Source organism: Musca domestica, unplaced genomic scaffold (genome assembly GCF_030504385.1).
Source record: "Musca domestica strain aabys unplaced genomic scaffold, Musca_domestica.polishedcontigs.V.1.1 7, whole genome shotgun sequence".
Classification (NCBI taxonomy): Eukaryota; Metazoa; Arthropoda; class Insecta; order Diptera; family Muscidae; genus Musca; species Musca domestica.
Genome location: NW_026712383.1, coordinates 1286915 through 1314351, shown reverse-complemented (window position 1 = coordinate 1314351; position 27437 = coordinate 1286915). Strand labels below are relative to the sequence as shown.

Here is a 27437-nt window from a genome sequence, read left to right as displayed (position 1 = left end):
TATTTCAAGAAAAACTTTTCTTCATTGAAATTATGCCAACAAGAGGATTTCTGCTGTCATAGACCACATAATAATTTCAATTTTTTCACATAGTAAAATATGAAATTGCATCAATATTTTTCTTTGATCCTAAAGTAAACATATCAGGCTACATTTTCAAAAAGAATTTTCAATTAAATTTTCGTAAAAAATTTGATTTTTTTAAATTTTAGTTGGAAATTTGTGATTACATTTTTATAATCTGCCAAGTTAAACGTTTATAATTCACAAACGGCAAGTGATAATTACACCAAACTTTCTTTAAAACATAGCCTGAAATCTATACTTTAAAGGTATAAAACATTTTTAGTGAAAATTATCAAAGCTTCTTCAGGAAAATTTAATTTCTCCGAAAACTTTTGTAAAAAATTAAACACGCTTCCACACAATCTTTCGAAAAATTTACCAATTGACTACTATGCACATCTCATCTTTTCGATGTACCTACACTTTAGCTCGCCGCTAACAAAAATAATAGTACACATAAATTTGTGAGTGTATTTGTGTTAACAGTGAAATATAAACCAAACAGTGAATAACCATGTCTGACGCCGCCGTTGTTGAAGCCACCGCCTCCCCAGTTGCCGCTGTTGAGAAAAAGGCACCAAAAAAAGCCGCTGCCAAAGCAAAGAAGCCATCAGCTGCCCCTACCCACCCTCCAACCCAGCAAATGGTTGATGCCGCCATCAAGACCCTGAAGGAACGTGGAGGTTCATCATTGCCCGCCATCAAGAAATACTTGGCCAGCACCTACAAAGTAGATGCCCAAAAATTGGCCCCCTTCATCAAGAAGTACTTGAAAGGTGCCGTTGCCAGTGGAAAATTGATCCAAACTAAAGGTAAGGGTGCTTCTGGTTCATTCAAATTGTCTGCTTCGGCCTCTAAGGAACCCAAAGCTAAGACTGCTGAAAAGAAGAAGAAGGCCCCAGCCGCTGGTGACAAAAAGAAGAAGGCTGCCGCCCCTAAAAAGGCCGCTGGTGAGAAGAAGGCAGCTGCCAAAAAACCCTCTGCCGCCAAGAAGACCGCTGAAAAGAAGAAGGCCGACAAAACAAAGGCAAAGGCTGCCAAGAAAACCGGTACAGTTAAAGCTAAACCAGCAAAGACCGCCGCCAAAGCATCTGCCACTAAACCAAAGGCACCCAAGGCAAAAACTGCAGCTGCTAAGCCCAAAAAGGCCGCAGCAGCAAAGAAGCCAGCTGCTAAGAAAACCGCCGCCAAGAAGTAATTTTTCCCAGAAAGATTACTTTTTCCACAATATTTTCGATATTCGAAAACATACTATCTAACAGCCCTTTTCAGGGCTACAAATTAAATTAAAAAAGAGAAAAATATTTTCAACAGTTATCGTATATATTTTTGTTACCTAAATAAATAAGTAAATTTGTACACGTGTTTGATTTTGGGAAAAAAAATTACTTTCGCTAATTACTGTTCTTATTAGGTAATTTTATTGAGCCAATATAATCGAGGACGCCACTGGATTATTTTTTAACCCAGGTCATAAAAGATAATAAAATATTTAAATTTTTTCCTAATTACCCACAGGTCATAATTCTCGAAAATCCCCATAATTTGGTCAATTTTATAATTTCTACTTAATTTTGAAAATTTTGTCATTTTCATATTCTCTCAAATTTCACAAATTTCACCCAGAAATGACATTTTGGCAAAATATTTACATTTTCCATCAATATATTTTTTCCTTTGAAAATTTCTGCCTCAGCCTTATATTTCGTTGCTTTGCCGTTGTGCTGTAACAAAATGCTCACACATACATGATGCCCATTCGATGTTGATCAACGACGGCAAGGCAAATCACCACTAACACACGCACACATACACGACGACGATGGCTGTTATAGCATATCGCACAAGCAAGCAAGCAAAGGTTACACATAGGCACATATGCGAGTTAGCTAAATGCATGGAAAAATCATTGTATAGAGAAAAATATATTTCTTATGGAATTTTATTCGTTTATTACTAAATAATGATAAATTGTAGCTTCAACAAAAATATGATCTCTTTTGAAATGTTTTTTGTGGCCCTGAAAAGGGCCTTTTAAGGTAGTATTTCGACGCATGAAAATGAAAAATATCAAGACATTTACTTGGAGCTGGTGTATTTAGTAACAGCCTTGGTACCTTCACTGACGGCGTGCTTAGCCAATTCACCGGGCAACAATAGACGGACGGCGGTCTGGATTTCCCGACTGGTGATGGTCGAGCGCTTGTTGTAGTGGGCCAAACGAGAGGCTTCGGCGGCAATACGTTCGAAGATATCGTTGACGAAACTGTTCATGATGCTCATGGCCTTGGAGGAGATACCGGTGTCGGGATGGACTTGCTTCAACACTTTGTAAATGTAGATAGCGTAACTCTCCTTACGCTTGGTACGTCTCTTCGACTTATCGCCCTTGGTAATGTTCTTTTGGGCTTTGCCGGCCTTCTTTGCTGCTTTACCACTGGTTTTAGGAGGCATTTTCACTTATTATTTTTTCTTTGAATCACACAAACACTTTTAACACTGTTCACAAATGATGAACCAAAACGGCCAGCTATACAGAATTTGTAGATTGTAGTCGACAAGAATTTCAGGTAGTCACAGCTAGTAGGCACACAGAAGGCAAACCACCCCATTATTGAAGAAATGTGTGTGTGAGAAAAGTATAAATAGCACGTTTCGATCCGAAAATTTTTATCATTTGTGTTTTTCAGTGCTTAAGTGAAGTGTTCAAAACTAAAATAAAGTGAAAAAGTGAAACCTGGTAAAAACCACAAAAATAGCAAAAGAGATAAAATTGAATATTGTTTCACAACGAAATACAAACATCGTTGCTGCTATTGTGGTTACACCATTAATTTTGGCTGTGTCGGCGGTTAAGTTATTTACCGTCGGCAAATAGAAGATGGAAGAAGACGACGAAGGAAGTGAAGTGCTACGTGTCGATCAAATTATATTGGCACGTAGCAAAGATGCTGATGTTTCTGCCGACGGGAAAAAGGAGGCAGCAACTGAAAAGCGTAAGAAGAGGAAGCAGAAGTATGATGATGAGTCATCATATGAAATAATGAAGCTTGACGCCCGTTTAAGTGAAATCCAAAAAAAATTGGAACAAAGCGAACAACACAACATTCTTCTAATGGAAGAAATCACTCGTCTCAAACATCTCCAAGACGAATCAGCCCGCCTTCTAACCGAAGCAGCAAAAAAAGAAAATAGCTACAAAAGAGTCATAATTGACTTGCAAAAACAACAAAATACACCATCGATTGTCATAGATGAAGACGACATGGAAATAGATACTGCGGGCAACATGCCAAAACCGCAGAAACAACTGGCAGGCAAGAATCCACAGCTGCCTAGGATAGAACAGGCAGGCAAGAAGCCACAGCTGCCTACAACAGAACCGAGAAAATATTCTTCAACTGCAAGCAACAGAAAAGAAGAACAAGCAACAACAACAACAACAAATCCTGCAATAACAACAAATGGCAGCAACAATCAGTCACCAGTAGCAGCAGCCGCAGCAGCAGCAGTAACATCAACCCCCATTGCCGCAGCAGCAACCACCAAAGGGAAGGGTAAGAGCCTACCAGCCATAACAGTTTATGAAGTTGGGTATAGAGAACTTACTGGAATAATAGACAGGAATATAGGCAAAGAAACCTATAGCATTAAAGTTGTTCGTAGCTCAATTATGTCCGTTAGGATTATTGGTTTAGAAAATTTCCAAAAAATCACTTCACTACTTAAAGAAAGAGGATATAAATATCACACACACACACCAAAACAATTATTGCCCTACTCAGTTATTATCGATAGGTTGCCTAAAGAAGTTTGTAAGGAAGAAATTATAGAATTTTTGGAAAACTTAAATTTCAATATAAAAGTAGTAGATTTAATTAATATTACAGAAACTAAATGGATTTTAAAATTAGACAGATCAAGTGATATAAATAGACTTTATAAAACCAAAAAAATTTTAAGATGCAATATCTCTTTTAGCAGGGCTACTGGTAGGGATGTTGTTAGATGTTTTAACTGTCAAAGAATTGGGCATGTCAAAGCCAATTGTGGCATGCCCTATCGTTGTGACATGTGTTGCGAAAACCACGAACGTGGTAAATGTCTGGTTAAAAATGCCTCAAATGTTTTAACAGCAGATACTGACGTACCAAGACCTTCATTAAAGTGCATTAACTGCAATCAAATAGGCCATGGAGCTAACTCCCGTGATTGCCCTACAAAAAATGCCATCCTCCTAAAAAAGAAAGAAAGGAGAGAAGAAAAAATTGCAATTAATTCTGCAAAATCAAACAGAATCTCCACAGCTAAAAACATTTTAACATATGCTAATGTACTAGGTACCCCAGATAATATACCTACAAATAACTCACAAAAAACTATAAAAAATAACATTACCACCAAAGGACCTGCATCATTAGCCATCACAATGGCTGATGAATGTAGGACAACTTTTGGTAGAAACCTCACAGATCTTCTGAAAGATCTCGGACAATTTAAAGATAGGTATCAGGAAATACAAAAGGCAGAAGGTGATTCCACTGCCTTTCTAAAACTCCTGATGTATTTGCAAGGATACAAATGTTGAAGTGCATATTTCTCAATCCCAATTCTATAGTGTCTTTAGTTAAAAGACACTACATTAATTTATTTATTCAAACTCATAAGCCTGATGTTCTACTTCTAGCAGAACATAAATTGACAAACAGGCACAAATTTGGTATTGAGGGATATGCACTTTATAAACAGTGCAGAGTAGGCAGATCAGGTGGAGGTACAGCAATTCTAGTCAAAGAGGAATATAAAACTGAATTTTTGGAAATAGACACAGGTAATATTGAGTCTTGTGGTGTAAAACTTTTTAAAGCTGATGGGACATTCATTGTATTAATATCAATGTATTTGCCCCCTAAAGATGATTTTTACCCCAATAGTCTAGATGAAATTGCTAACCTGGGCGCAGCTAATGACGTCATAATTGGCTGTGACCTGAATGCAAAGCATCGTGACTGGGGTGGGAATATTGAAAATAGAAGAGGTCGAGAGCTTCAAACATACATAATAAATTGCCCAAATTTGGAGATATGCCCAACAGCTAATGCCACAAGACCCAATATTGTAGAAGACTCTTTTATCGATTTTTTTATAATATCACCAAGTGTTGTTTTAGAAGAACATGACCTTTTGAAAACCCATGATTTTGAGTCAGATCATAGGGCTGTTGAAATTAATATTTCCATGCAAAATATTTTAAGGAATATTGAAAAAACATATTATAATTTCAAAAATATTAAAATCAGGAAATTCAATAGACTCTTGGAAAATAAATTAGCAGGTCATGCTCTTCCTATAGACAGAAATGTTTCAGCCAGCGAAATTAATAATTGTGTCAATGCATTAAATACGGCATTTAAAGATGCTATTGAACATTCGGTCCCTAAGCAAAAATGTCGGGATCAATTATTAGGTGAATTACCACCTCACATCCTAAGGTTCATTAAAGAACGTAAAAGATTAAGACAAATCTTAAGGAGATCAGGTGACCCTGACAGACACAATGTAATTAGAGCTGACATTAAAAATTTAGGCATAATAATAAAACAATTAGTCACTAACTTTGAACAGGACCGTTACAAAAATTATCTGGAGGGCATACATATGAATTCAAAAACATATGGCAAAATCAAAAGAGCAGTTGGTCTATCCAACAAAGAGCCAATAGGAACTTTAATAGATGCCAATGGATCAAAAATCACTGATGACAGTAGTAAGGCTGAGCTTCTAGCAGACCACTTAGAGAGAGTTCATAATTTAGGGGTTGATTCGGGAAACAGTCCTATTCACAGACTTGTAAATGAGGCTGTGGATGGGATTGTTTCGCGAATGCCTATAGTGAACTTCTCTGATGATCTTACAGCTGATGGCGCTGTAATTAATAGTAATTTCCTCTGGCGGGAAGGGGGATTTGTAAATCCAGAAAAGATGGCTATAGCAATCAAAAAAAGACCACCAAAAAAATCATGCGGTATTGACGGGATTCCCGATATTGCCCTCAAAAAAGTGGGTAATACAATTCTCACTTTCATAACCCTTTTGTGCAACCATTGCATAAATATAGGCTACTTTCCATCTAGTTGGAAACAGGCTCTAATAGTGCCAATTAAAAAGCCAAAAGCGGATGGAAAACAATGCGGCAATTATAGACCCATTTCACTCCTATCCCCATTTGGAAAAATATTAGAATATTTCATTTTAGAAAAAATAAAATCAACAATGGAGGACCGCAATATTCTCAGAGAATTTCAATTTGGGTTTAGGCCAAAATACTCAACCACACATGCTCTGGTGACATTTTCAAATTATGTCACCAGTGGGTATGAGAGGAAAATGGGTACTATGGCTGTTAGCCTTGATTTTGCAAAGGCATTTGACACCGTTTGGCAAAATGGAATAATTTATAAACTGCAATCTTTTGGTTTCAGTCATAATATATGCAGGCTCATTGCGAGTTTTCTTGAAAGCAGGACATTTAGGGTAAAAGTCGGTGATAATATGTCTGGGCAGCGACAGGTACAAGCGGGTGTACCGCAAGGTTCACTCCTTGGGCCGGTCCTGTACAACATATTCATAAGCGACATTCCTGGTCCACCTGACGACGGCCTGCTTTTAACTTACGCAGATGACATTCTGATTGCCTTACGTGGACGTTTTGGCCATACACTTGAAAGGAGACTCAATTTATACCTCGAAAAACTTAAAAAATATTTTGATCTATGGCAGCTCAATCTCAATGTCAACAAATGTACATCTATTGTGCTAAGTGGTAAGCCCAGGGCAACATATCCAACATTGGCTAGATTCACACCTACAATAAAAATACGTAACGAAATAATACCTGCCTCAAATGAAATGAAATATTTAGGCATTATGTTCAGCAGGAAATTTAATTTCATAAAACACATTGACTTTGTAATGGAAAAAGCGAAAAGACTATTTTTCGCATATCAAAAACTTTTTATAATGAGAGGAGGACTTACCCCTCAAATTAAACTGCTGATTTATAAACAAATAATCAGGCCAATTTTAACATACTCCTTCCCAGCATGGGCTGATATCTCATCGTCCCAAATGGAAAGGCTGCGCTCGTTTGAGAGACGTATTCTATCTCCAGCCGTAGGTCTTAGACCTTACATAAATGAAAATGGAGAAATTAGAAGACCCTCAAACAAAAGTATTTATAGGGCTGCAGATTTGTGCAGAATAGACGCATTCATGGTGAAAAATGCATTATCATTCTTTGATAGATGCCAAAACTTAGAAAATAGTATGGTAAATAATTTCCTACAAATAAATTTTGATATAAACGCACTTATCAGACAAAAACACATCCCTCCAGTTGCCCTTCTTAAACTCAATGAAGAAGGCCTATTATATAATGAGGATTCTCTTATTCATTATCACCGCAGGTTCGGTAGATATGACGCAGCCACTGACCCAGTATATAATACTGACCAGTAGGCTTTAAAAAATTTGTATATACTGTAAATATTATTCTTATATAAATTTAGTCTTAAGTCTTATATATATCATAGTTATAAGTTTAGTTTTAAGTCTAGAATTTAAGACATTTTAAATCTATATTTTACTCAATAATTGCCTTTTTTGAATTTTTTGGCCTTCTTCAACATGAATTTAAATAAACATTATAAAACTAACTGATTGTCAGTACTAATGTACAACACGAACTCAAAATTTTGTAATCTCTTTTATATGTATGTAGATACCTAGAGAAGAATACCTTATATATTCACAAATAATACTTTAGCCTTTAAGTAAAACATTGTAAAACATCAACTGAATTAAATGAATAAATGGCATTTTGAAAACGGAAAAAAAAATCCGAAAATTTTTATCATTTGTGTTTTTCAGTGCTTAAGTGAAGTGTTTAAAACTAAAATAAAGTGAAAATGTCTGGTCGTGGTAAAGGTGGCAAAGTTAAGGGAAAGGCAAAGTCCCGTTCCAATCGTGCTGGTCTTCAATTCCCCGTCGGTCGTATCCATCGTCTGTTGCGCAAAGGCAACTATGCTGAGCGTGTTGGTGCCGGTGCTCCCGTCTATTTAGCCGCTGTCATGGAATATTTGGCTGCTGAAGTCTTGGAATTGGCTGGCAATGCTGCCCGTGACAACAAGAAGACTCGTATCATTCCCCGTCACTTGCAATTGGCCATCCGTAACGACGAAGAATTGAACAAATTGCTGTCTGGCGTTACCATTGCCCAAGGTGGTGTATTGCCAAACATCCAAGCTGTTCTCTTGCCCAAGAAGACCGAAAAGAAAGCCTAAATTATTTCGAAAGGTATTATGGAATGAAAAAGAAGAAGAATACAGACCATCGTATGATTCCATAGAAAAATCAACCAATCCGTCCTTTTCAGGACGACAAAAAATATTTGAAAAGAGAAAGAAAATTGCGTCAAGCTACATTTGTATGAAAAAAATAAAAATTCTCAATAATTTTGTATTAGCCGTTGGCAGAATAACTGTTTTTCAAGTTCAAGTTCAAGTTTATTTTTTTCATCTGCTCTCTACACATAGTTATTTAATAACTTATTAACTAACAATATTTCTTAAGTCTATAGATTAAAAATACTTAGCATAAAGTCTTATTTTTCTAAGTTTATCTAAATAATACGATAAGGGGGGGTCACACATTTAATGTTACCTAAAATTAATTCAAAAAATTCTATAATACTTTAATGTAAATAAATTAACATTAATGAATTCCCTTAAAAAAAGATGAATAAAAAAAGGGACCCTAAATAACTGTTTTTCGTTGTCAGTTGCATATTTGTGTTGTCGTTGTTGTTGTCTCTTATGATTTCAGGAATAGAGCGAGCGCGAGAGAGGAGAGATCGTGGCGTCACCAAATGAGTATGTATACTATGAGGTAGAAGAAGAAGCATGTGGCAGTTGGTGGTGGCTGGCTGGCTGGGTAGTAATTTTATGTGAAAAAATCGTACCCCGGCGCATTCTTGGGGAAGGCATAAAGTAGACGATTTGCAAGGGAATTTTGGCGGCAAAGTAGTGTTTTGGTGGAAATAAATCGACGCATACATGAAAATAAAAGCGCATTGTGGTGCTATGAAAAATTTGGAACCAAAAAAATAGAATAAAAGTAACATAGTAAAATGAAAATTAACGAAAATAATTACAAAGAAAAATAAAATAACGTAAATTAATAATTAAATTAAATTAAAATAAGAAAATTTTAGAAAATTAAGGCAAAATTAATGAAAATTTAAGCAAATTTTAATGAAAATATTTGAAAATAAATTAAAGAAATTTCGAATAATAAATAGATTTTATGAAAATAAAAGATACTTTAAATGAAATCAAAATTTTTTAAATTAATGAAAAGGAAATAAATTAAATAATTTTAAATAAAAGGAAAAGTGATTTTTAAAAAATAATCTAATGAAAAATTAAATTAATTGAAAATTAAATAAGAAAATTTAACATAAATAAAATAAAATAAAATTAATTTAATGAAGAATTTTTAAATAAAATTCAGTGATTTTAATTAAAAAAAAAAATAATGATTTTAATTTTCGATACAATTTTAAAGGAAATTATAAGTGAATAATTTAGAAATTTTTAATGAAATTTTTGAAAATAATATGAATCAACGATCTATTTATTAAATATTTTTAACAATTTAAAATAAAATTTTGAGAAAATATGCAACAATGTTTAAAAAAAGTCAAAATGAAATTACTTTGCTACCACAGCATGGTTGTTCTTTAGTAATATTGACTAAACAGCACCAATACATACATAAAGCGACGCTATGTTATACTCATATAATACGAAAAGGAAGAAGAAGAAGAACTAAATGTGTTTAGCGATGTGAGTTGCCGACGGCATGTTTGTGATCGGGAATAAAATACGAGACATCGGTAAAAGAAGGTTTTCGGTGAAAATATTCTGGAGAAAATTGAAACGAGTAAGTATTTATATTTTTTCTTTATTTGATTTTTAGACATTTTTCACGAATTGTGAGAAAAAAAATACGAGAAAGCTGAAAAAGAAAATTATTAGAAATTTTGACATAAAATTCTTATATTTCCTAAGGTAAGTGTTTATTTTTTATTTATTTTAATTTAAAAAATAGTTTTCAACAAGAAAGTATCTCTTTTTGATATATTTTGTGGTCCTGAAAAGGACCGATTGTTTTGTTGTAAAAAAAGATTTCTCCAAATTGCGTCAAGAATTTGTTTAACCGCCGAAACCGTACAAGGTACGGCCTTGTCTCTTCAAAGCATATACGACATCCATAGCGGTGACGGTTTTACGCTTAGCATGTTCGGTGTAGGTGACAGCATCACGAATAACGTTTTCCAAAAACACCTTCAGAACACCACGAGTTTCTTCGTAAATCAGGCCAGAGATACGTTTTACACCGCCACGACGAGCCAAACGTCTAATAGCTGGCTTGGTAATACCTTGGATGTTATCACGGAGCACTTTCCTGTGACGTTTAGCGCCACCTTTTCCCAAGCCTTTACCACCTTTACCACGACCAGTCATTTTTTCACTTTAGTTTATTTCACTTATCACTTCACGAACAGTTTGAGCACTAATGTTTTTTTCCGGCGATTCCGCTCGTATTTATACAAAATTTGAGGCTCTCTCCAACCATTTAACGCACAAGTAAAGTATGTACAGTTATATGTGTGTGTGTACATTTGCCGTTAGTATTGTATGTTCTCTCTTGTGTGTGCGTGTACATTTGGTATACGGATAGGTAAGAATTCACTAACATATCAACCCCGAAAGTTGATGCTAACAGCACAATTTTCTATAAATACTCGTTTTCGTGGCGATGGCAACGTTATTACAGTGTCTACCGTGTTTGTGTGCATATCTCTAGTGAAGTGAAAAAAATTCAAGTGAAAAATGGCTCGTACTAAGCAAACTGCCCGTAAATCGACCGGTGGAAAGGCTCCCCGTAAACAACTAGCTACCAAAGCTGCCCGTAAGAGTGCCCCAGCCACCGGCGGTGTTAAGAAGCCTCATCGTTTCCGTCCTGGTACAGTTGCTTTGCGTGAAATCCGTCGTTACCAGAAGAGTACTGAATTGTTGATCCGCAAATTGCCCTTCCAACGTTTGGTTCGTGAAATCGCTCAAGATTTCAAAACTGACTTGCGTTTCCAGAGCTCTGCTGTTATGGCCTTGCAAGAAGCCAGTGAAGCCTACTTGGTTGGTCTTTTCGAAGATACTAACTTGTGCGCCATCCATGCTAAGCGTGTCACCATCATGCCTAAGGATATCCAATTGGCCAGACGTATTCGTGGAGAACGTGCTTAAATTCTTGACGTTTTAAAAGCAACAATTTTACAACAAAACAATCGGTCCTTTTCAGGACCACAAATATTTTACAAAAAAGAGATATTTTTACTCAATCTACAATTTTTAGTATTTTTTTGAAATAAATAAAAATAATTTAGGGCTATGATTATTTTTCAACAATTAACATTTTTTATAATAAAGATATATTTTTTGATGTTGTTTTTTTTTTTTTCGTTGATGATTTTTCGACACTTTATTTTTTTATTTAATTTTTTTATTTTATTTTGATCGAATATTTTATTTTTTGAATTTTATTTGAATTTTTTGAATTATCCATTTTGATATTTTCCTTTAATTTGCAAAATTATTATCATTTTTGTACTCCCTCTTCGAAAAAAAATGCAATGACTCATAAAAACAACCACCACATACATTTTGCTAACGGGATTTTTTTTGTCCATTTTGTTTTTTTCCTTTTCCCGTTAAACAAAAAATTGCTCTCTTTATGATTTTTGGCGCGACATTTGTCTATTTCTCTCATTTTATTCCCCTTCGATCATTTTTTTCTGTTGTGGACTATTCAATTTAACGGGAAAAATTCTCTGCCTTCAATTTCTACGAATTATTTCATGTGAATTTTAAAAATTTCCAGCTAAAATGTTGCCCTCCTATTTAATTTTTTTCAGGAATGATGTATGAAATATGTTTTTTTCATTTTCAGCAAAATTTTGAATTGTTTTATACGCATTTTAAGACATTTAAATATGAATTTTCTCCATATGGAATTACAAAATTATTTATGCCCGATGTATTTAGAGAAATTGGTAATAATTTATTATTTTCAAAAATTGAAGAAGAAAATAATTGATTTGTTCAGAATTTTGATGTAAAATATAATTAAAAGTATTATAAAAAGGAATTCCAATAATATCTACCTTTGAAGTTGATCGAAAATCATTTTTGTAAAACGCAATTAATTTCATGACATTTCTAAGTGTTCTAGTTGATATTTGCCTGTAAAGAGGAATTTCTTTTTGGGAATATTTTTTTATAAAATTAACAAAAAATTGACAAAATAACGTAGAAAATGGCTTTTAATACTATTTTTTATAAATTATAGAACAAATTATGTTAAAATTCACAAAAAATATTGCAAAATGAAAATACATAACCGTTTGTCAGTGAATGCCTGTACATTGGTAGTATGAAGTATTCTGGGGATTTTGTAACTTTTCCCCGTAAATTATGACTTTTTGTGAATAATGTTATATTTTGATGTAAATATACAAATTCTGAAATGTTTTTTAAGAAATTTTTATAAAACTTATTAAGATTTGAGCTTTCAAATTTATTTCAAGAAAAACTTTTCTTCATTGAAATTATGCCAACAAGAGGATTTCTGCTGTCATAGACCACATAATAATTTCAATTTTTTCACATAGTAAAATATGAAATTGCATCAATATTTTTCTTTGATCCTAAAGTAAACATATCAGGCTACATTTTCAAAAAGAATTTTCAATTAAATTTTCGTAAAAAATTTGATTTTTTTAAATTTTAGTTGGAAATTTGTGATTACATTTTTATAATCTGCCAAGTTAAACGTTTATAATTCACAAACGGCAAGTGATAATTACACCAAACTTTCTTTAAAACATAGCCTGAAATCTATACTTTAAAGGTATAAAACATTTTTAGTGAAAATTATCAAAGCTTCTTCAGGAAAATTTAATTTCTCCGAAAACTTTTGTAAAAAATTAAACACGCTTCCACACAATCTTTCGAAAAATTTACCAATTGACTACTATGCACATCTCATCTTTTCGATGTACCTACACTTTAGCTCGCCGCTAACAAAAATAATAGTACACATAAATTTGTGAGTGTATTTGTGTTAACAGTGAAATATAAACCAAACAGTGAATAACCATGTCTGACGCCGCCGTTGTTGAAGCCACCGCCTCCCCAGTTGCCGCTGTTGAGAAAAAGGCACCAAAAAAAGCCGCTGCCAAAGCAAAGAAGCCATCAGCTGCCCCTACCCACCCTCCAACCCAGCAAATGGTTGATGCCGCCATCAAGACCCTGAAGGAACGTGGAGGTTCATCATTGCCCGCCATCAAGAAATACTTGGCCAGCACCTACAAAGTAGATGCCCAAAAATTGGCCCCCTTCATCAAGAAGTACTTGAAAGGTGCCGTTGCCAGTGGAAAATTGATCCAAACTAAAGGTAAGGGTGCTTCTGGTTCATTCAAATTGTCTGCTTCGGCCTCTAAGGAACCCAAAGCTAAGACTGCTGAAAAGAAGAAGAAGGCCCCAGCCGCTGGTGACAAAAAGAAGAAGGCTGCCGCCCCTAAAAAGGCCGCTGGTGAGAAGAAGGCAGCTGCCAAAAAACCCTCTGCCGCCAAGAAGACCGCTGAAAAGAAGAAGGCCGACAAAACAAAGGCAAAGGCTGCCAAGAAAACCGGTACAGTTAAAGCTAAACCAGCAAAGACCGCCGCCAAAGCATCTGCCACTAAACCAAAGGCACCCAAGGCAAAAACTGCAGCTGCTAAGCCCAAAAAGGCCGCAGCAGCAAAGAAGCCAGCTGCTAAGAAAACCGCCGCCAAGAAGTAATTTTTCCCAGAAAGATTACTTTTTCCACAATATTTTCGATATTCGAAAACATACTATCTAACAGCCCTTTTCAGGGCTACAAATTAAATTAAAAAAGAGAAAAATATTTTCAACAGTTATCGTATATATTTTTGTTACCTAAATAAATAAGTAAATTTGTACACGTGTTTGATTTTGGGAAAAAAAATTACTTTCGCTAATTACTGTTCTTATTAGGTAATTTTATTGAGCCAATATAATCGAGGACGCCACTGGATTATTTTTTAACCCAGGTCATAAAAGATAATAAAATATTTAAATTTTTTCCTAATTACCCACAGGTCATAATTCTCGAAAATCCCCATAATTTGGTCAATTTTATAATTTCTACTTAATTTTGAAAATTTTGTCATTTTCATATTCTCTCAAATTTCACAAATTTCACCCAGAAATGACATTTTGGCAAAATATTTACATTTTCCATCAATATATTTTTTCCTTTGAAAATTTCTGCCTCAGCCTTATATTTCGTTGCTTTGCCGTTGTGCTGTAACAAAATGCTCACACATACATGATGCCCATTCGATGTTGATCAACGACGGCAAGGCAAATCACCACTAACACACGCACACATACACGACGACGATGGCTGTTATAGCATATCGCACAAGCAAGCAAGCAAAGGTTACACATAGGCACATATGCGAGTTAGCTAAATGCATGGAAAAATCATTGTATAGAGAAAAATATATTTCTTATGGAATTTTATTCGTTTATTACTAAATAATGATAAATTGTAGCTTCAACAAAAATATGATCTCTTTTGAAATGTTTTTTGTGGCCCTGAAAAGGGCCTTTTAAGGTAGTATTTCGACGCATGAAAATGAAAAATATCAAGACATTTACTTGGAGCTGGTGTATTTAGTAACAGCCTTGGTACCTTCACTGACGGCGTGCTTAGCCAATTCACCGGGCAACAATAGACGGACGGCGGTCTGGATTTCCCGACTGGTGATGGTCGAGCGCTTGTTGTAGTGGGCCAAACGAGAGGCTTCGGCGGCAATACGTTCGAAGATATCGTTGACGAAACTGTTCATGATGCTCATGGCCTTGGAGGAGATACCGGTGTCGGGATGGACTTGCTTCAACACTTTGTAAATGTAGATAGCGTAACTCTCCTTACGCTTGGTACGTCTCTTCGACTTATCGCCCTTGGTAATGTTCTTTTGGGCTTTGCCGGCCTTCTTTGCTGCTTTACCACTGGTTTTAGGAGGCATTTTCACTTATTATTTTTTTGAATCACACAAACACTTTTAACACTGTTCACAAATGATAACCAAAACGGGCAGCTATACAGAATTTGTAGATTGTAGTCGACAAGAATTTCAGGTAGTCACAGCTAGCAGGCACACACAAGGCAAACCACCCCATTATTGAAGAAATGTGTGTGTGAGAAAAGTATAAATAGCACGTTTCGATCCGAAAATTTTTATCATTTGTGTTTTTCAGTGCTTAAGTGAAGTGTTTAAAACTAAAATAAAGTGAAAATGTCTGGTCGTGGTAAAGGTGGCAAAGTTAAGGGAAAGGCAAAGTCCCGTTCCAATCGTGCTGGTCTTCAATTCCCCGTCGGTCGTATCCATCGTCTGTTGCGCAAAGGCAACTATGCTGAGCGTGTTGGTGCCGGTGCTCCCGTCTATTTAGCCGCTGTCATGGAATATTTGGCTGCTGAAGTCTTGGAATTGGCTGGCAATGCTGCCCGTGACAACAAGAAGACTCGTATCATTCCCCGTCACTTGCAATTGGCCATCCGTAACGACGAAGAATTGAACAAATTGCTGTCTGGCGTTACCATTGCCCAAGGTGGTGTATTGCCAAACATCCAAGCTGTTCTCTTGCCCAAGAAGACCGAAAAGAAAGCCTAAATTATTTCGAAAGGTATTATGGAATGAAAAAGAAGAAGAATACAGACCATCGTATGATTCCATAGAAAAATCAACCAATCCGTCCTTTTCAGGACGACAAAAAATATTTGAAAAGAGAAAGAAAATTGCGTCAAGCTACATTTGTATGAAAAAAATAAAAATTCTCAATAATTTTGTATTAGCCGTTGGCAGAATAACTGTTTTTCAAGTTCAAGTTCAAGTTTATTTTTTTCATCTGCTCTCTACACATAGTTATTTAATAACTTATTAACTAACAATATTTCTTAAGTCTATAGATTAAAAATACTTAGCATAAAGTCTTATTTTTCTAAGTTTATCTAAATAATACGATAAGGGGGGGTCACACATTTAATGTTACCTAAAATTAATTCAAAAAATTCTATAATACTTTAATGTAAATAAATTAACATTAATGAATTCCCTTAAAAAAAGATGAATAAAAAAAGGGACCCTAAATAACTGTTTTTCGTTGTCAGTTGCATATTTGTGTTGTCGTTGTTGTTGTCTCTTATGATTTCAGGAATAGAGCGAGCGCGAGAGAGGAGAGATCGTGGCGTCACCAAATGAGTATGTATACTATGAGGTAGAAGAAGAAGCATGTGGCAGTTGGTGGTGGCTGGCTGGCTGGGTAGTAATTTTATGTGAAAAAATCGTACCCCGGCGCATTCTTGGGGAAGGCATAAAGTAGACGATTTGCAAGGGAATTTTGGCGGCAAAGTAGTGTTTTGGTGGAAATAAATCGACGCATACATGAAAATAAAAGCGCATTGTGGTGCTATGAAAAATTTGGAACCAAAAAAATAGAATAAAAGTAACATAGTAAAATGAAAATTAACGAAAATAATTACAAAGAAAAATAAAATAACGTAAATTAATAATTAAATTAAATTAAAATAAGAAAATTTTAGAAAATTAAGGCAAAATTAATGAAAATTTAAGCAAATTTTAATGAAAATATTTGAAAATAAATTAAAGAAATTTCGAATAATAAATAGATTTTATGAAAATAAAAGATACTTTAAATGAAATCAAAATTTTTTAAATTAATGAAAAGGAAATAAATTAAATAATTTTAAATAAAAGGAAAAGTGATTTTTAAAAAATAATCTAATGAAAAATTAAATTAATTGAAAATTAAATAAGAAAATTTAACATAAATAAAATAAAATAAAATTAATTTAATGAAGAATTTTTAAATAAAATTCAGTGATTTTAATTAAAAAAAAAAATAATGATTTTAATTTTCGATACAATTTTAAAGGAAATTATAAGTGAATAATTTAGAAATTTTTAATGAAATTTTTGAAAATAATATGAATCAACGATCTATTTATTAAATATTTTTAACAATTTAAAATAAAATTTTGAGAAAATATGCAACAATGTTTAAAAAAAGTCAAAATGAAATTACTTTGCTACCACAGCATGGTTGTTCTTTAGTAATATTGACTAAACAGCACCAATACATACATAAAGCGACGCTATGTTATACTCATATAATACGAAAAGGAAGAAGAAGAAGAACTAAATGTGTTTAGCGATGTGAGTTGCCGACGGCATGTTTGTGATCGGGAATAAAATACGAGACATCGGTAAAAGAAGGTTTTCGGTGAAAATATTCTGGAGAAAATTGAAACGAGTAAGTATTTATATTTTTTCTTTATTTGATTTTTAGACATTTTTCACGAATTGTGAGAAAAAAAATACGAGAAAGCTGAAAAAGAAAATTATTAGAAATTTTGACATAAAATTCTTATATTTCCTAAGGTAAGTGTTTATTTTTTATTTATTTTAATTTAAAAAATAGTTTTCAACAAGAAAGTATCTCTTTTTTGATATATTTTGTGGTCCTGAAAAGGACCGATTGTTTTGTTGTAAAAAAAGATTTCTCCAAATTGCGTCAAGAATTTGTTTAACCGCCGAAACCGTACAAGGTACGGCCTTGTCTCTTCAAAGCATATACGACATCCATAGCGGTGACGGTTTTACGCTTAGCATGTTCGGTGTAGGTGACAGCATCACGAATAACGTTTTCCAAAAACACCTTCAGAACACCACGAGTTTCTTCGTAAATCAGGCCAGAGATACGTTTTACACCGCCACGACGAGCCAAACGTCTAATAGCTGGCTTGGTAATACCTTGGATGTTATCACGGAGCACTTTCCTGTGACGTTTAGCGCCACCTTTTCCCAAGCCTTTACCACCTTTACCACGACCAGTCATTTTTTCACTTTAGTTTATTTCACTTATCACTTCACGAACAGTTTGAGCACTAATGTTTTTTTCCGGCGATTCCGCTCGTATTTATACAAAATTTGAGGCTCTCTCCAACCATTTAACGCACAAGTAAAGTATGTACAGTTATATGTGTGTGTGTACATTTGCCGTTAGTATTGTATGTTCTCTCTTGTGTGTGCGTGTACATTTGGTATACGGATAGGTAAGAATTCACTAACATATCAACCCCGAAAGTTGATGCTAACAGCACAATTTTCTATAAATACTCGTTTTCGTGGCGATGGCAACGTTATTCAGTGTTGTGCGCTCGTTGTGAAAGGTTGTGTGTAAAGTGAAAAATTAAAGTGATCAGCTAGTGGTAATAGTGGGAATCATATTATACCAAACTGAGTGATAGCCTTAAAAAAGTTGAGAAGCGCATAGGAGGCAGCATAAATGCAATTTGCCTCCTAAGCAACCCCAAAGCACTCAACCGTGTTACTGACAGCGCTGGTGGTAGTTTCCTAATGGAAAATAACCAAAAGGACTACAACTTTTTTACCCCGCTTGGGGTGGAGATCTCAAAAACAACCGATCTAACAAAAGAACAACATACTGCTGATAGAAATAGCTCAACATTTTTTGAGCCCGGAGCAAGTTTAATGTCTGACACAAGCACTAATACAGACAACATCCAACTATCGGAAACCCGTAAACGGAAGAAGAAGAAGAGTTCACGTTGTAGTGAAGACGACTCTTATGAAATTATGAAATTGGGAGCAAAAATTGAAGAGCTAACTAAAGTAATTGCTGGCCTGGAAGAAACAATTAAATCCTTACAGGCCGAAAATGCTACCCTCTTGGATATCATCCATAAGTCTAAATTGGATGCAATACCTCCAGAAACTGATGCTATGGCAACAGATATCAACATCAGTCAAGATGACTGGGCGGCTGAAGTAGCCGAAAACTTCAGCACTGCGTTGACGGATGAAGTTACTACACCGCCGGTAGTAGCCAACGTGAAGGTGACTCAAAAGAAAACAGAGGTGAAAAATCAACAACACCAACCGAAGAAAGTTGAAATTACAAATTTCCAACGACAACAGAATACGAGTTCGGCGAATACCACGTTGAAGGCACCATCATCTGTAAACCCTACAGTGTCAAATACAATAAAGACAACAACGACATCGAAGAAAGACGCAAGGCTGCCACCTATTACAGTGCATGGATCTAGCGTTAAAGAAATAAGAGATCTTTTAGACCACAATTTGGGCCGTGGTAAGTTCCTTATCAATATGTTACGTAAAGAAGTAGTATCTGTTCATATAAAAGGTTTAGATAATTTTATTAAAGTTAAGAATGTATTTCAACAAAAGGGATACCATTTTTATACACATACACCGAAAGAACTATTACCCTATACACTGGTAATAAACAGGCTATCTGATGAGTTCTCTTTTGAAGCTGTTAGGGACTTCCTGGTTAATGAGTCAGGTGTTCAAATGGACTTCCTTGGACTACGCAATATTGCTGCGTCTAAGTGGATATTAAAAATAGGAAGAAACTCAGACATAAATGGTGTTTATAAGATAAAGGACATATTAGGATGTAAAGTTAATATCCGTAAAAACAAAAAAGATGTTTATGTTATGTGCTTCCGATGCCAAAAACCCGGCCATGTTTCGGCAAATTGTGCCATGCCTGAACATTGTGTCAAATGCAGTGGTCCGCACAAATCAGCGGATTGTCCTCTAGCTTCTAAAGAGCAGGAGCTCAACGGTGAAGTTGAGAAACAGCCAATCAAATGTGTCAATTGCAATGTTGAAGGTCATACCGCGGGATCGCGTGACTGTCCTAAAAGAATTGCTTATTTAGAAAAAATTCAAAAGAAAAAAGAAGAAGCCGCTGCCAAGGCACAGGCAAGATCTGCACATCTAGCATTTGTTAAAGAAAATGTATCTTTTGCTGCGACTCTAGGAGCTAGTCCTCAATCTCAAAAACCCGGAATAATACATAACTTACTCTCAACAAACCTGACTACCCCTCAAAGTCAGAAAAGTGATGGAGTTATGGATATATTTTCCACAGTTTCTGCAGATTGCCAAAAAACCTTTGGCGAAAACTTAAGTGTTGTAATAAGCCGAGTGGTTAAATTTATACCTGAATACAGGCAAATTAGGCAGAAAGAGGGGCAAAACCAAGCCACCTTAGGAATGATTTTTGCAATGAGCAATATTAATGGATAGACACATAAAATGTTTCTTTATCAATGTGAACTCGCTGGTATCTATAACCCGCAGATATTATTTGAAGACATTTGTTGATGAACATAAACCGGACATCCTATTACTCGCAGAACATAAACTTTCTAAAAGACATTGTTTTTCACTTAACGGTTACAGAATTTTTATACAAACTAGAGATGAAGGTGGTGGAGGGACCGCTGTGTTAGTTAAGGAAAGATACAGGTGTGAAAGGCTTACCCTGAACACCGGTAGCATTGAAAATTGTGGTGTAAAAGTGTGGAGAGAAAACGAATCTCCAATAATATTCGCCTCTTTATACCTCCCACCCAGTAGAGTATTTACATCTAGTGACCTTGACCCCTTATTAAACTTAGGTAGTACAAATGAAGTTGTAATTGGCATGGATCTGAATGCAAAACACCCCTCTTGGGGTGGTACCATCACAAACAGCAGGGGTAGGGCTTTCGATAATCACCTAATCCAGTACCCTAATTTTAGGGCATATCCCGCTGACAAGCCGACAAGACCAAACCCATTTGTTGACGATTCGTATATTGACTTTTTTCTTGTGACACCAGGTTTATTACTTGAGACTAACGATGGCCCACTAAGAGCTCATGACTTTGAATCTGACCATAGAGCAATTGAAATTTCAATTCTTAATAGCAATTTTGCTAGAATACAGGCTCGTACATTCAACGACTACAATCGCATGAATATCCATAGGTTCCAAAGGAAAATCCAACAAGGTGTTATTAATTGTTCTTTACCTACAAACAGAAATGTTACGACCGACGAAATAGACAGAGCTATTGACGATATGTCAAATATGTTTAGAGACGCGTTGGAAACATCCGTTCCAAAAATGCGAGTTGGTAGTAACAGCCTCGGAAGTTTGCCACCACGTATACTGGGATTTATTCGTGAGAAACGTAGGCTTACTAGAATTTTACGTAGAACAGGTAACCCTGATCGAGTTCCTATCATCAAAGCAGATCTCAGAAATATAGAAAAAATTATCAAAGATTCAATTATTCTTTTTGAGAGAGATCGTAAGAAAAAATTTCTACAAAATATTAGAGTTAATAGTGCGACGTATAGGAAAGTAAAAATGATGGCTGGTCTCGCGAAAAGGGAACCTGTAGGAGACCTTACAGACTTAAACTCCATTCAAATCCGTACTGAGGCAGGTAAAGCTGAACTTCTGGCAGATTATGCAGAAAGCGCCCTTCAAGTAGGATTGGACGATGTGGACACTACATTCAGAAGTTCAGTTGAAAGTAGTGTAGAAAGTATAGTCGAGTACTCTCCACTGACCACTTTCTCAGAAGCTCTCCTAGCCGATGCGACTGTTATTGCAGACACCACTTCCTGGGATGAATATGGGTTTGTGCAAAATGATGAGATTGGTCTAGCGATAAAAAGTCGGCCTTCCAAAAAATCAGTTAGTCTCGACGGCATTCCAGACGTCGCGCTTAAAAGAGCAGGAAATTCTATAATAACCTTCCTTGTGGTACTTTTCAACCACTGCCTTAATTTGGGATATTTTCCTAAACTTTGGAGGGAAGCTATGATGATTCATATCCTGAAGCCTGGGTCAGATCCTTCTCTTTGCGCTAGCTACCGACCCATTTCACTGCTTTCTCCCTTCGGAAAATTATTTGAATTAATTATTCTGAAAAGGATAAGAAAACATATTAGATTGAAAGGAGTCTTGAAGGACTCTCAATTTGGTTTCAAGCCTCAGCATTCGACTTCACATGCCCTGTCTGTTTTTGCAGACTACGTATGTGATGGTTTGAATCGTAAAAGGGGTACTCTCACGGTAGCCTTGGATTTTTCCAAGGCCTTCGATACCGTGTGGCACGTAGGTATCCTACACAAAATGCAGCAACACGAGTTCAGTAGGCAAACATGCAGGCTCGTAGGCAGTTTCCTACAAAATCGAACCTTCAGAGTAAAAGTGGGTGAAGAAGTTTCTAACATTCGGACTGTTAGAGCAGGAGTTCCGCAGGGATCTATATTAGGACCTATTCTATTTAATATATATGTTAGCGATATCCCGAGTCCACCTCAAGACGGCATCTTGTTGACATATGCGGACGATGTTTTAGTGGCTATACGAGGTCCGAGAGCTAGCATATTAAACAATAGAATGAACGCATACATGGAGGAACTGTTCCAGTATTACAAAAAATGGGGATTAAAACTGAATATTAATAAGTGTTCAACAATGCTCATTAAGGGTAAACCAAAGGTTACATATCCAAATTTTAGATCATTTGTGCCTGTCGTCAGAATAGGAAGGGATATAGTTCCAAATACTGAAAGGATGAAATATTTAGGTGTCATCTTCCACACCAGATTTGACCACTGTAGACACATTGATTATATATTAAGAAAGATTAAAAGCGTATTTTATCAGTACCAAAAACTCCTTATCTTTAGAGAAGGAATGTCGAAGGAAATCAAGATACTGATCTACAGGCAAATAATTAGACCTTTAATAGCATATGCTTTCCCATCGTGGTTTGATCTGTCTTCAGCGCAGATGGATAGGTTAAGAATATGGGAGAGGAAGATACTCCGGTCGTGCTTGGGATTTCGGCCTACTCTTCTAGAAGATGGCTCCATCCGAAATCCCTCCTGCAGAAATATTTATGACAGTTACAAATTCGATAGAATTGACGTCTTTTTAATAAAATCAGCCCTGCGTTTCATAGAGAGGAGCGCAGAAGTAGATAATGATATCATCGCGGAGTCCCTCATCTGTGATGATGAAATTGAGTCCATAATGACTTGGAAGCATTTGCCACCTGCGGCTCTTAGTAAATTTAACCAGGAGGACCTATTATTTAGAGATGGTAAGCTAGTATTTTATCATAGAAGATTTAATAGCTTTAATATGGATGATCTAGTTTATATCACAACTCAATAATTTTTAAATTGATGACAAGTGGAACACCACGGCCCAAATTTTGTAAATATTGTAAATAAAAGTAGTATTAAGATAACATAGAATTAAGTGTACATAGTAGAATTAACTTTAGTCTTAAGCTTTATATTAAAATCAAACCGAAGTTCCTTTTTTTATATTACTCTAGTTTTTAAGGGTTTATTAATTGCTGAATTAAAATTGTACTGAAGTTTTTTAATGTGGCAACAGCGCATTATATATCAAATGTCCGAAATTGTAAGCCTGAATATATTAGGCAAATATCGTAATGATATAAATAAGATAGAAATAAGTCGCTATTTCTTGTATAGTTATAAGTTTTTGAGTAAATAAAAGTGGCTGTAGCTAAATCGAAATCGAAATCGATGGCAACGTTATTACAGTGTCTACCGTGTTTGTGTGCATATCTCTAGTGAAGTGAAAAAAATTCAAGTGAAAAATGGCTCGTACTAAGCAAACTGCCCGTAAATCGACCGGTGGAAAGGCTCCCCGTAAACAACTAGCTACCAAAGCTGCCCGTAAGAGTGCCCCAGCCACCGGCGGTGTTAAGAAGCCTCATCGTTTCCGTCCTGGTACAGTTGCTTTGCGTGAAATCCGTCGTTACCAGAAGAGTACTGAATTGTTGATCCGCAAATTGCCCTTCCAACGTTTGGTTCGTGAAATCGCTCAAGATTTCAAAACTGACTTGCGTTTCCAGAGCTCTGCTGTTATGGCCTTGCAAGAAGCCAGTGAAGCCTACTTGGTTGGTCTTTTCGAAGATACTAACTTGTGCGCCATCCATGCTAAGCGTGTCACCATCATGCCTAAGGATATCCAATTGGCCAGACGTATTCGTGGAGAACGTGCTTAAATTCTTGACGTTTTAAAAGCAACAATTTTACAACAAAACAATCGGTCCTTTTCAGGACCACAAATATTTTACAAAAAAGAGATATTTTTACTCAATCTACAATTTTTAGTATTTTTTTGAAATAAATAAAAATAATTTAGGGCTATGATTATTTTTCAACAATTAACATTTTTTATAATAAAGATATATTTTTTGATGTTGTTTTTTTTTTTTTCGTTGATGATTTTTCGACACTTTATTTTTTTATTTAATTTTTTTATTTTATTTTGATCGAATATTTTATTTTTTGAATTTTATTTGAATTTTTTGAATTATCCATTTTGATATTTTCCTTTAATTTGCAAAATTATTATCATTTTTGTACTCCCTCTTCGAAAAAAAATGCAATGACTCATAAAAACAACCACCACATACATTTTGCTAACGGGATTTTTTTTGTCCATTTTGTTTTTTTCCTTTTCCCGTTAAACAAAAAATTGCTCTCTTTATGATTTTTGGCGCGACATTTGTCTATTTCTCTCATTTTATTCCCCTTCGATCATTTTTTTCTGTTGTGGACTATTCAATTTAACGGGAAAAATTCTCTGCCTTCAATTTCTACGAATTATTTCATGTGAATTTTAAAAATTTCCAGCTAAAATGTTGCCCTCCTATTTAATTTTTTTCAGGAATGATGTATGAAATATGTTTTTTTCATTTTCAGCAAAATTTTGAATTGTTTTATACGCATTTTAAGACATTTAAATATGAATTTTCTCCATATGGAATTACAAAATTATTTATGCCCGATGTATTTAGAGAAATTGGTAATAATTTATTATTTTCAAAAATTGAAGAAGAAAATAATTGATTTGTTCAGAATTTTGATGTAAAATATAATTAAAAGTATTATAAAAAGGAATTCCAATAATATCTACCTTTGAAGTTGATCGAAAATCATTTTTGTAAAACGCAATTAATTTCATGACATTTCTAAGTGTTCTAGTTGATATTTGCCTGTAAAGAGGAATTTCTTTTTGGGAATATTTTTTTATAAAATTAACAAAAAATTGACAAAATAACGTAGAAAATGGCTTTTAATACTATTTTTTATAAATTATAGAACAAATTATGTTAAAATTCACAAAAAATATTGCAAAATGAAAATACATAACCGTTTGTCAGTGAATGCCTGTACATTGGTAGTATGAAGTATTCTGGGGATTTTGTAACTTTTCCCCGTAAATTATGACTTTTTGTGAATAATGTTATATTTTGATGTAAATATACAAATTCTGAAATGTTTTTTAAGAAATTTTTATAAAACTTATTAAGATTTGAGCTTTCAAATTTATTTCAAGAAAAACTTTTCTTCATTGAAATTATGCCAACAAGAGGATTTCTGCTGTCATAGACCACATAATAATTTCAATTTTTTCACATAGTAAAATATGAAATTGCATCAATATTTTTCTTTGATCCTAAAGTAAACATATCAGGCTACATTTTCAAAAAGAATTTTCAATTAAATTTTCGTAAAAAATTTGATTTTTTTAAATTTTAGTTGGAAATTTGTGATTACATTTTTATAATCTGCCAAGTTAAACGTTTATAATTCACAAACGGCAAGTGATAATTACACCAAACTTTCTTTAAAACATAGCCTGAAATCTATACTTTAAAGGTATAAAACATTTTTAGTGAAAATTATCAAAGCTTCTTCAGGAAAATTTAATTTCTCCGAAAACTTTTGTAAAAAATTAAACACGCTTCCACACAATCTTTCGAAAAATTTACCAATTGACTACTATGCACATCTCATCTTTTCGATGTACCTACACTTTAGCTCGCCGCTAACAAAAATAATAGTACACATAAATTTGTGAGTGTATTTGTGTTAACAGTGAAATATAAACCAAACAGTGAATAACCATGTCTGACGCCGCCGTTGTTGAAGCCACCGCCTCCCCAGTTGCCGCTGTTGAGAAAAAGGCACCAAAAAAAGCCGCTGCCAAAGCAAAGAAGCCATCAGCTGCCCCTACCCACCCTCCAACCCAGCAAATGGTTGATGCCGCCATCAAGACCCTGAAGGAACGTGGAGGTTCATCATTGCCCGCCATCAAGAAATACTTGGCCAGCACCTACAAAGTAGATGCCCAAAAATTGGCCCCCTTCATCAAGAAGTACTTGAAAGGTGCCGTTGCCAGTGGAAAATTGATCCAAACTAAAGGTAAGGGTGCTTCTGGTTCATTCAAATTGTCTGCTTCGGCCTCTAAGGAACCCAAAGCTAAGACTGCTGAAAAGAAGAAGAAGGCCCCAGCCGCTGGTGACAAAAAGAAGAAGGCTGCCGCCCCTAAAAAGGCCGCTGGTGAGAAGAAGGCAGCTGCCAAAAAACCCTCTGCCGCCAAGAAGACCGCTGAAAAGAAGAAGGCCGACAAAACAAAGGCAAAGGCTGCCAAGAAAACCGGTACAGTTAAAGCTAAACCAGCAAAGACCGCCGCCAAAGCATCTGCCACTAAACCAAAGGCACCCAAGGCAAAAACTGCAGCTGCTAAGCCCAAAAAGGCCGCAGCAGCAAAGAAGCCAGCTGCTAAGAAAACCGCCGCCAAGAAGTAATTTTTCCCAGAAAGATTACTTTTTCCACAATATTTTCGATATTCGAAAACATACTATCTAACAGCCCTTTTCAGGGCTACAAATTAAATTAAAAAAGAGAAAAATATTTTCAACAGTTATCGTATATATTTTTGTTACCTAAATAAATAAGTAAATTTGTACACGTGTTTGATTTTGGGAAAAAAAATTACTTTCGCTAATTACTGTTCTTATTAGGTAATTTTATTGAGCCAATATAATCGAGGACGCCACTGGATTATTTTTTAACCCAGGTCATAAAAGATAATAAAATATTTAAATTTTTTCCTAATTACCCACAGGTCATAATTCTCGAAAATCCCCATAATTTGGTCAATTTTATAATTTCTACTTAATTTTGAAAATTTTGTCATTTTCATATTCTCTCAAATTTCACAAATTTCACCCAGAAATGACATTTTGGCAAAATATTTACATTTTCCATCAATATATTTTTTCCTTTGAAAATTTCTGCCTCAGCCTTATATTTCGTTGCTTTGCCGTTGTGCTGTAACAAAATGCTCACACATACATGATGCCCATTCGATGTTGATCAACGACGGCAAGGCAAATCACCACTAACACACGCACACATACAC

The 27437-nt window shown here is 35.1% G+C and overlaps 8 protein-coding genes across 8 annotated transcripts; 5 read left to right on the top strand and 3 right to left on the bottom strand.

Annotated features, from left to right (window-relative positions):
- Positions 1 to 527: 527 nt before the first annotated feature.
- LOC131806116 (histone H1-like) lies at positions 528 to 1414 on the top strand. The gene has a single exon (XM_059130034.1). The coding sequence runs from the start codon at positions 581 to 583 to the stop codon at positions 1262 to 1264; it is 684 nt and encodes a 227-aa protein (XP_058986017.1). The 5' UTR covers positions 528 to 580; the 3' UTR covers positions 1265 to 1414.
- A 731-nt stretch (positions 1415 to 2145) lies between these two features.
- On the bottom strand, positions 2146 to 2520 carry LOC131806194 (histone H2B). The gene has a single exon (XM_059130153.1). It carries the CDS (start codon positions 2518 to 2520, stop codon positions 2146 to 2148), a length of 375 nt encoding a protein of 124 aa, XP_058986136.1.
- Positions 2521 to 7987: 5467 nt separating this feature from the next.
- On the top strand, positions 7988 to 8512 carry LOC131806181 (histone H2A). Its single transcript, XM_059130139.1, has one exon. The coding sequence runs from the start codon at positions 8034 to 8036 to the stop codon at positions 8406 to 8408; it is 375 nt and encodes a 124-aa protein (XP_058986122.1). The 5' UTR covers positions 7988 to 8033; the 3' UTR covers positions 8409 to 8512.
- A 1767-nt stretch (positions 8513 to 10279) lies between these two features.
- Positions 10280 to 10686, bottom strand: LOC131806155 (histone H4). Its single transcript, XM_059130096.1, has one exon. It carries the CDS (start codon positions 10650 to 10652, stop codon positions 10341 to 10343), a length of 312 nt encoding a protein of 103 aa, XP_058986079.1. The 5' UTR covers positions 10653 to 10686; the 3' UTR covers positions 10280 to 10340.
- Positions 10687 to 13290: 2604 nt separating this feature from the next.
- On the top strand, positions 13291 to 14177 carry LOC131806152 (histone H1-like). The gene has a single exon (XM_059130092.1). The coding sequence runs from the start codon at positions 13344 to 13346 to the stop codon at positions 14025 to 14027; it is 684 nt and encodes a 227-aa protein (XP_058986075.1). The 5' UTR covers positions 13291 to 13343; the 3' UTR covers positions 14028 to 14177.
- A 1342-nt stretch (positions 14178 to 15519) lies between these two features.
- Positions 15520 to 16032, top strand: LOC131806153 (histone H2A). The gene has a single exon (XM_059130094.1). The coding sequence runs from the start codon at positions 15554 to 15556 to the stop codon at positions 15926 to 15928; it is 375 nt and encodes a 124-aa protein (XP_058986077.1). The 5' UTR covers positions 15520 to 15553; the 3' UTR covers positions 15929 to 16032.
- A 1768-nt stretch (positions 16033 to 17800) lies between these two features.
- On the bottom strand, positions 17801 to 18207 carry LOC131806154 (histone H4). Its single transcript, XM_059130095.1, has one exon. It carries the CDS (start codon positions 18171 to 18173, stop codon positions 17862 to 17864), a length of 312 nt encoding a protein of 103 aa, XP_058986078.1. The 5' UTR covers positions 18174 to 18207; the 3' UTR covers positions 17801 to 17861.
- Positions 18208 to 26083: 7876 nt separating this feature from the next.
- Positions 26084 to 26970, top strand: LOC131806114 (histone H1-like). The gene has a single exon (XM_059130031.1). It carries the CDS (start codon positions 26137 to 26139, stop codon positions 26818 to 26820), a length of 684 nt encoding a protein of 227 aa, XP_058986014.1. The 5' UTR covers positions 26084 to 26136; the 3' UTR covers positions 26821 to 26970.
- Positions 26971 to 27437: the final 467 nt, after the last annotated feature.

Excerpts from the sequence above, each read along its gene's own strand:
- LOC131806114 (XM_059130031.1), top strand. The coding sequence starts at position 26,137 with ATGTCTGACGCCGCCGTTGTTGAAGCCACCGCCTCCCCAGTTGCCGCT.
- LOC131806116 (XM_059130034.1), top strand. The coding sequence starts at position 581 with ATGTCTGACGCCGCCGTTGTTGAAGCCACCGCCTCCCCAGTTGCCGCT.
- LOC131806155 (XM_059130096.1), bottom strand. The coding sequence starts at position 10,652 with ATGACTGGTCGTGGTAAAGGTGGTAAAGGCTTGGGAAAAGGTGGCGCT.
- LOC131806153 (XM_059130094.1), top strand. The coding sequence starts at position 15,554 with ATGTCTGGTCGTGGTAAAGGTGGCAAAGTTAAGGGAAAGGCAAAGTCC.
- LOC131806181 (XM_059130139.1), top strand. The coding sequence starts at position 8,034 with ATGTCTGGTCGTGGTAAAGGTGGCAAAGTTAAGGGAAAGGCAAAGTCC.
- LOC131806154 (XM_059130095.1), bottom strand. The coding sequence starts at position 18,173 with ATGACTGGTCGTGGTAAAGGTGGTAAAGGCTTGGGAAAAGGTGGCGCT.
- LOC131806152 (XM_059130092.1), top strand. The coding sequence starts at position 13,344 with ATGTCTGACGCCGCCGTTGTTGAAGCCACCGCCTCCCCAGTTGCCGCT.
- LOC131806194 (XM_059130153.1), bottom strand. The coding sequence starts at position 2,520 with ATGCCTCCTAAAACCAGTGGTAAAGCAGCAAAGAAGGCCGGCAAAGCC.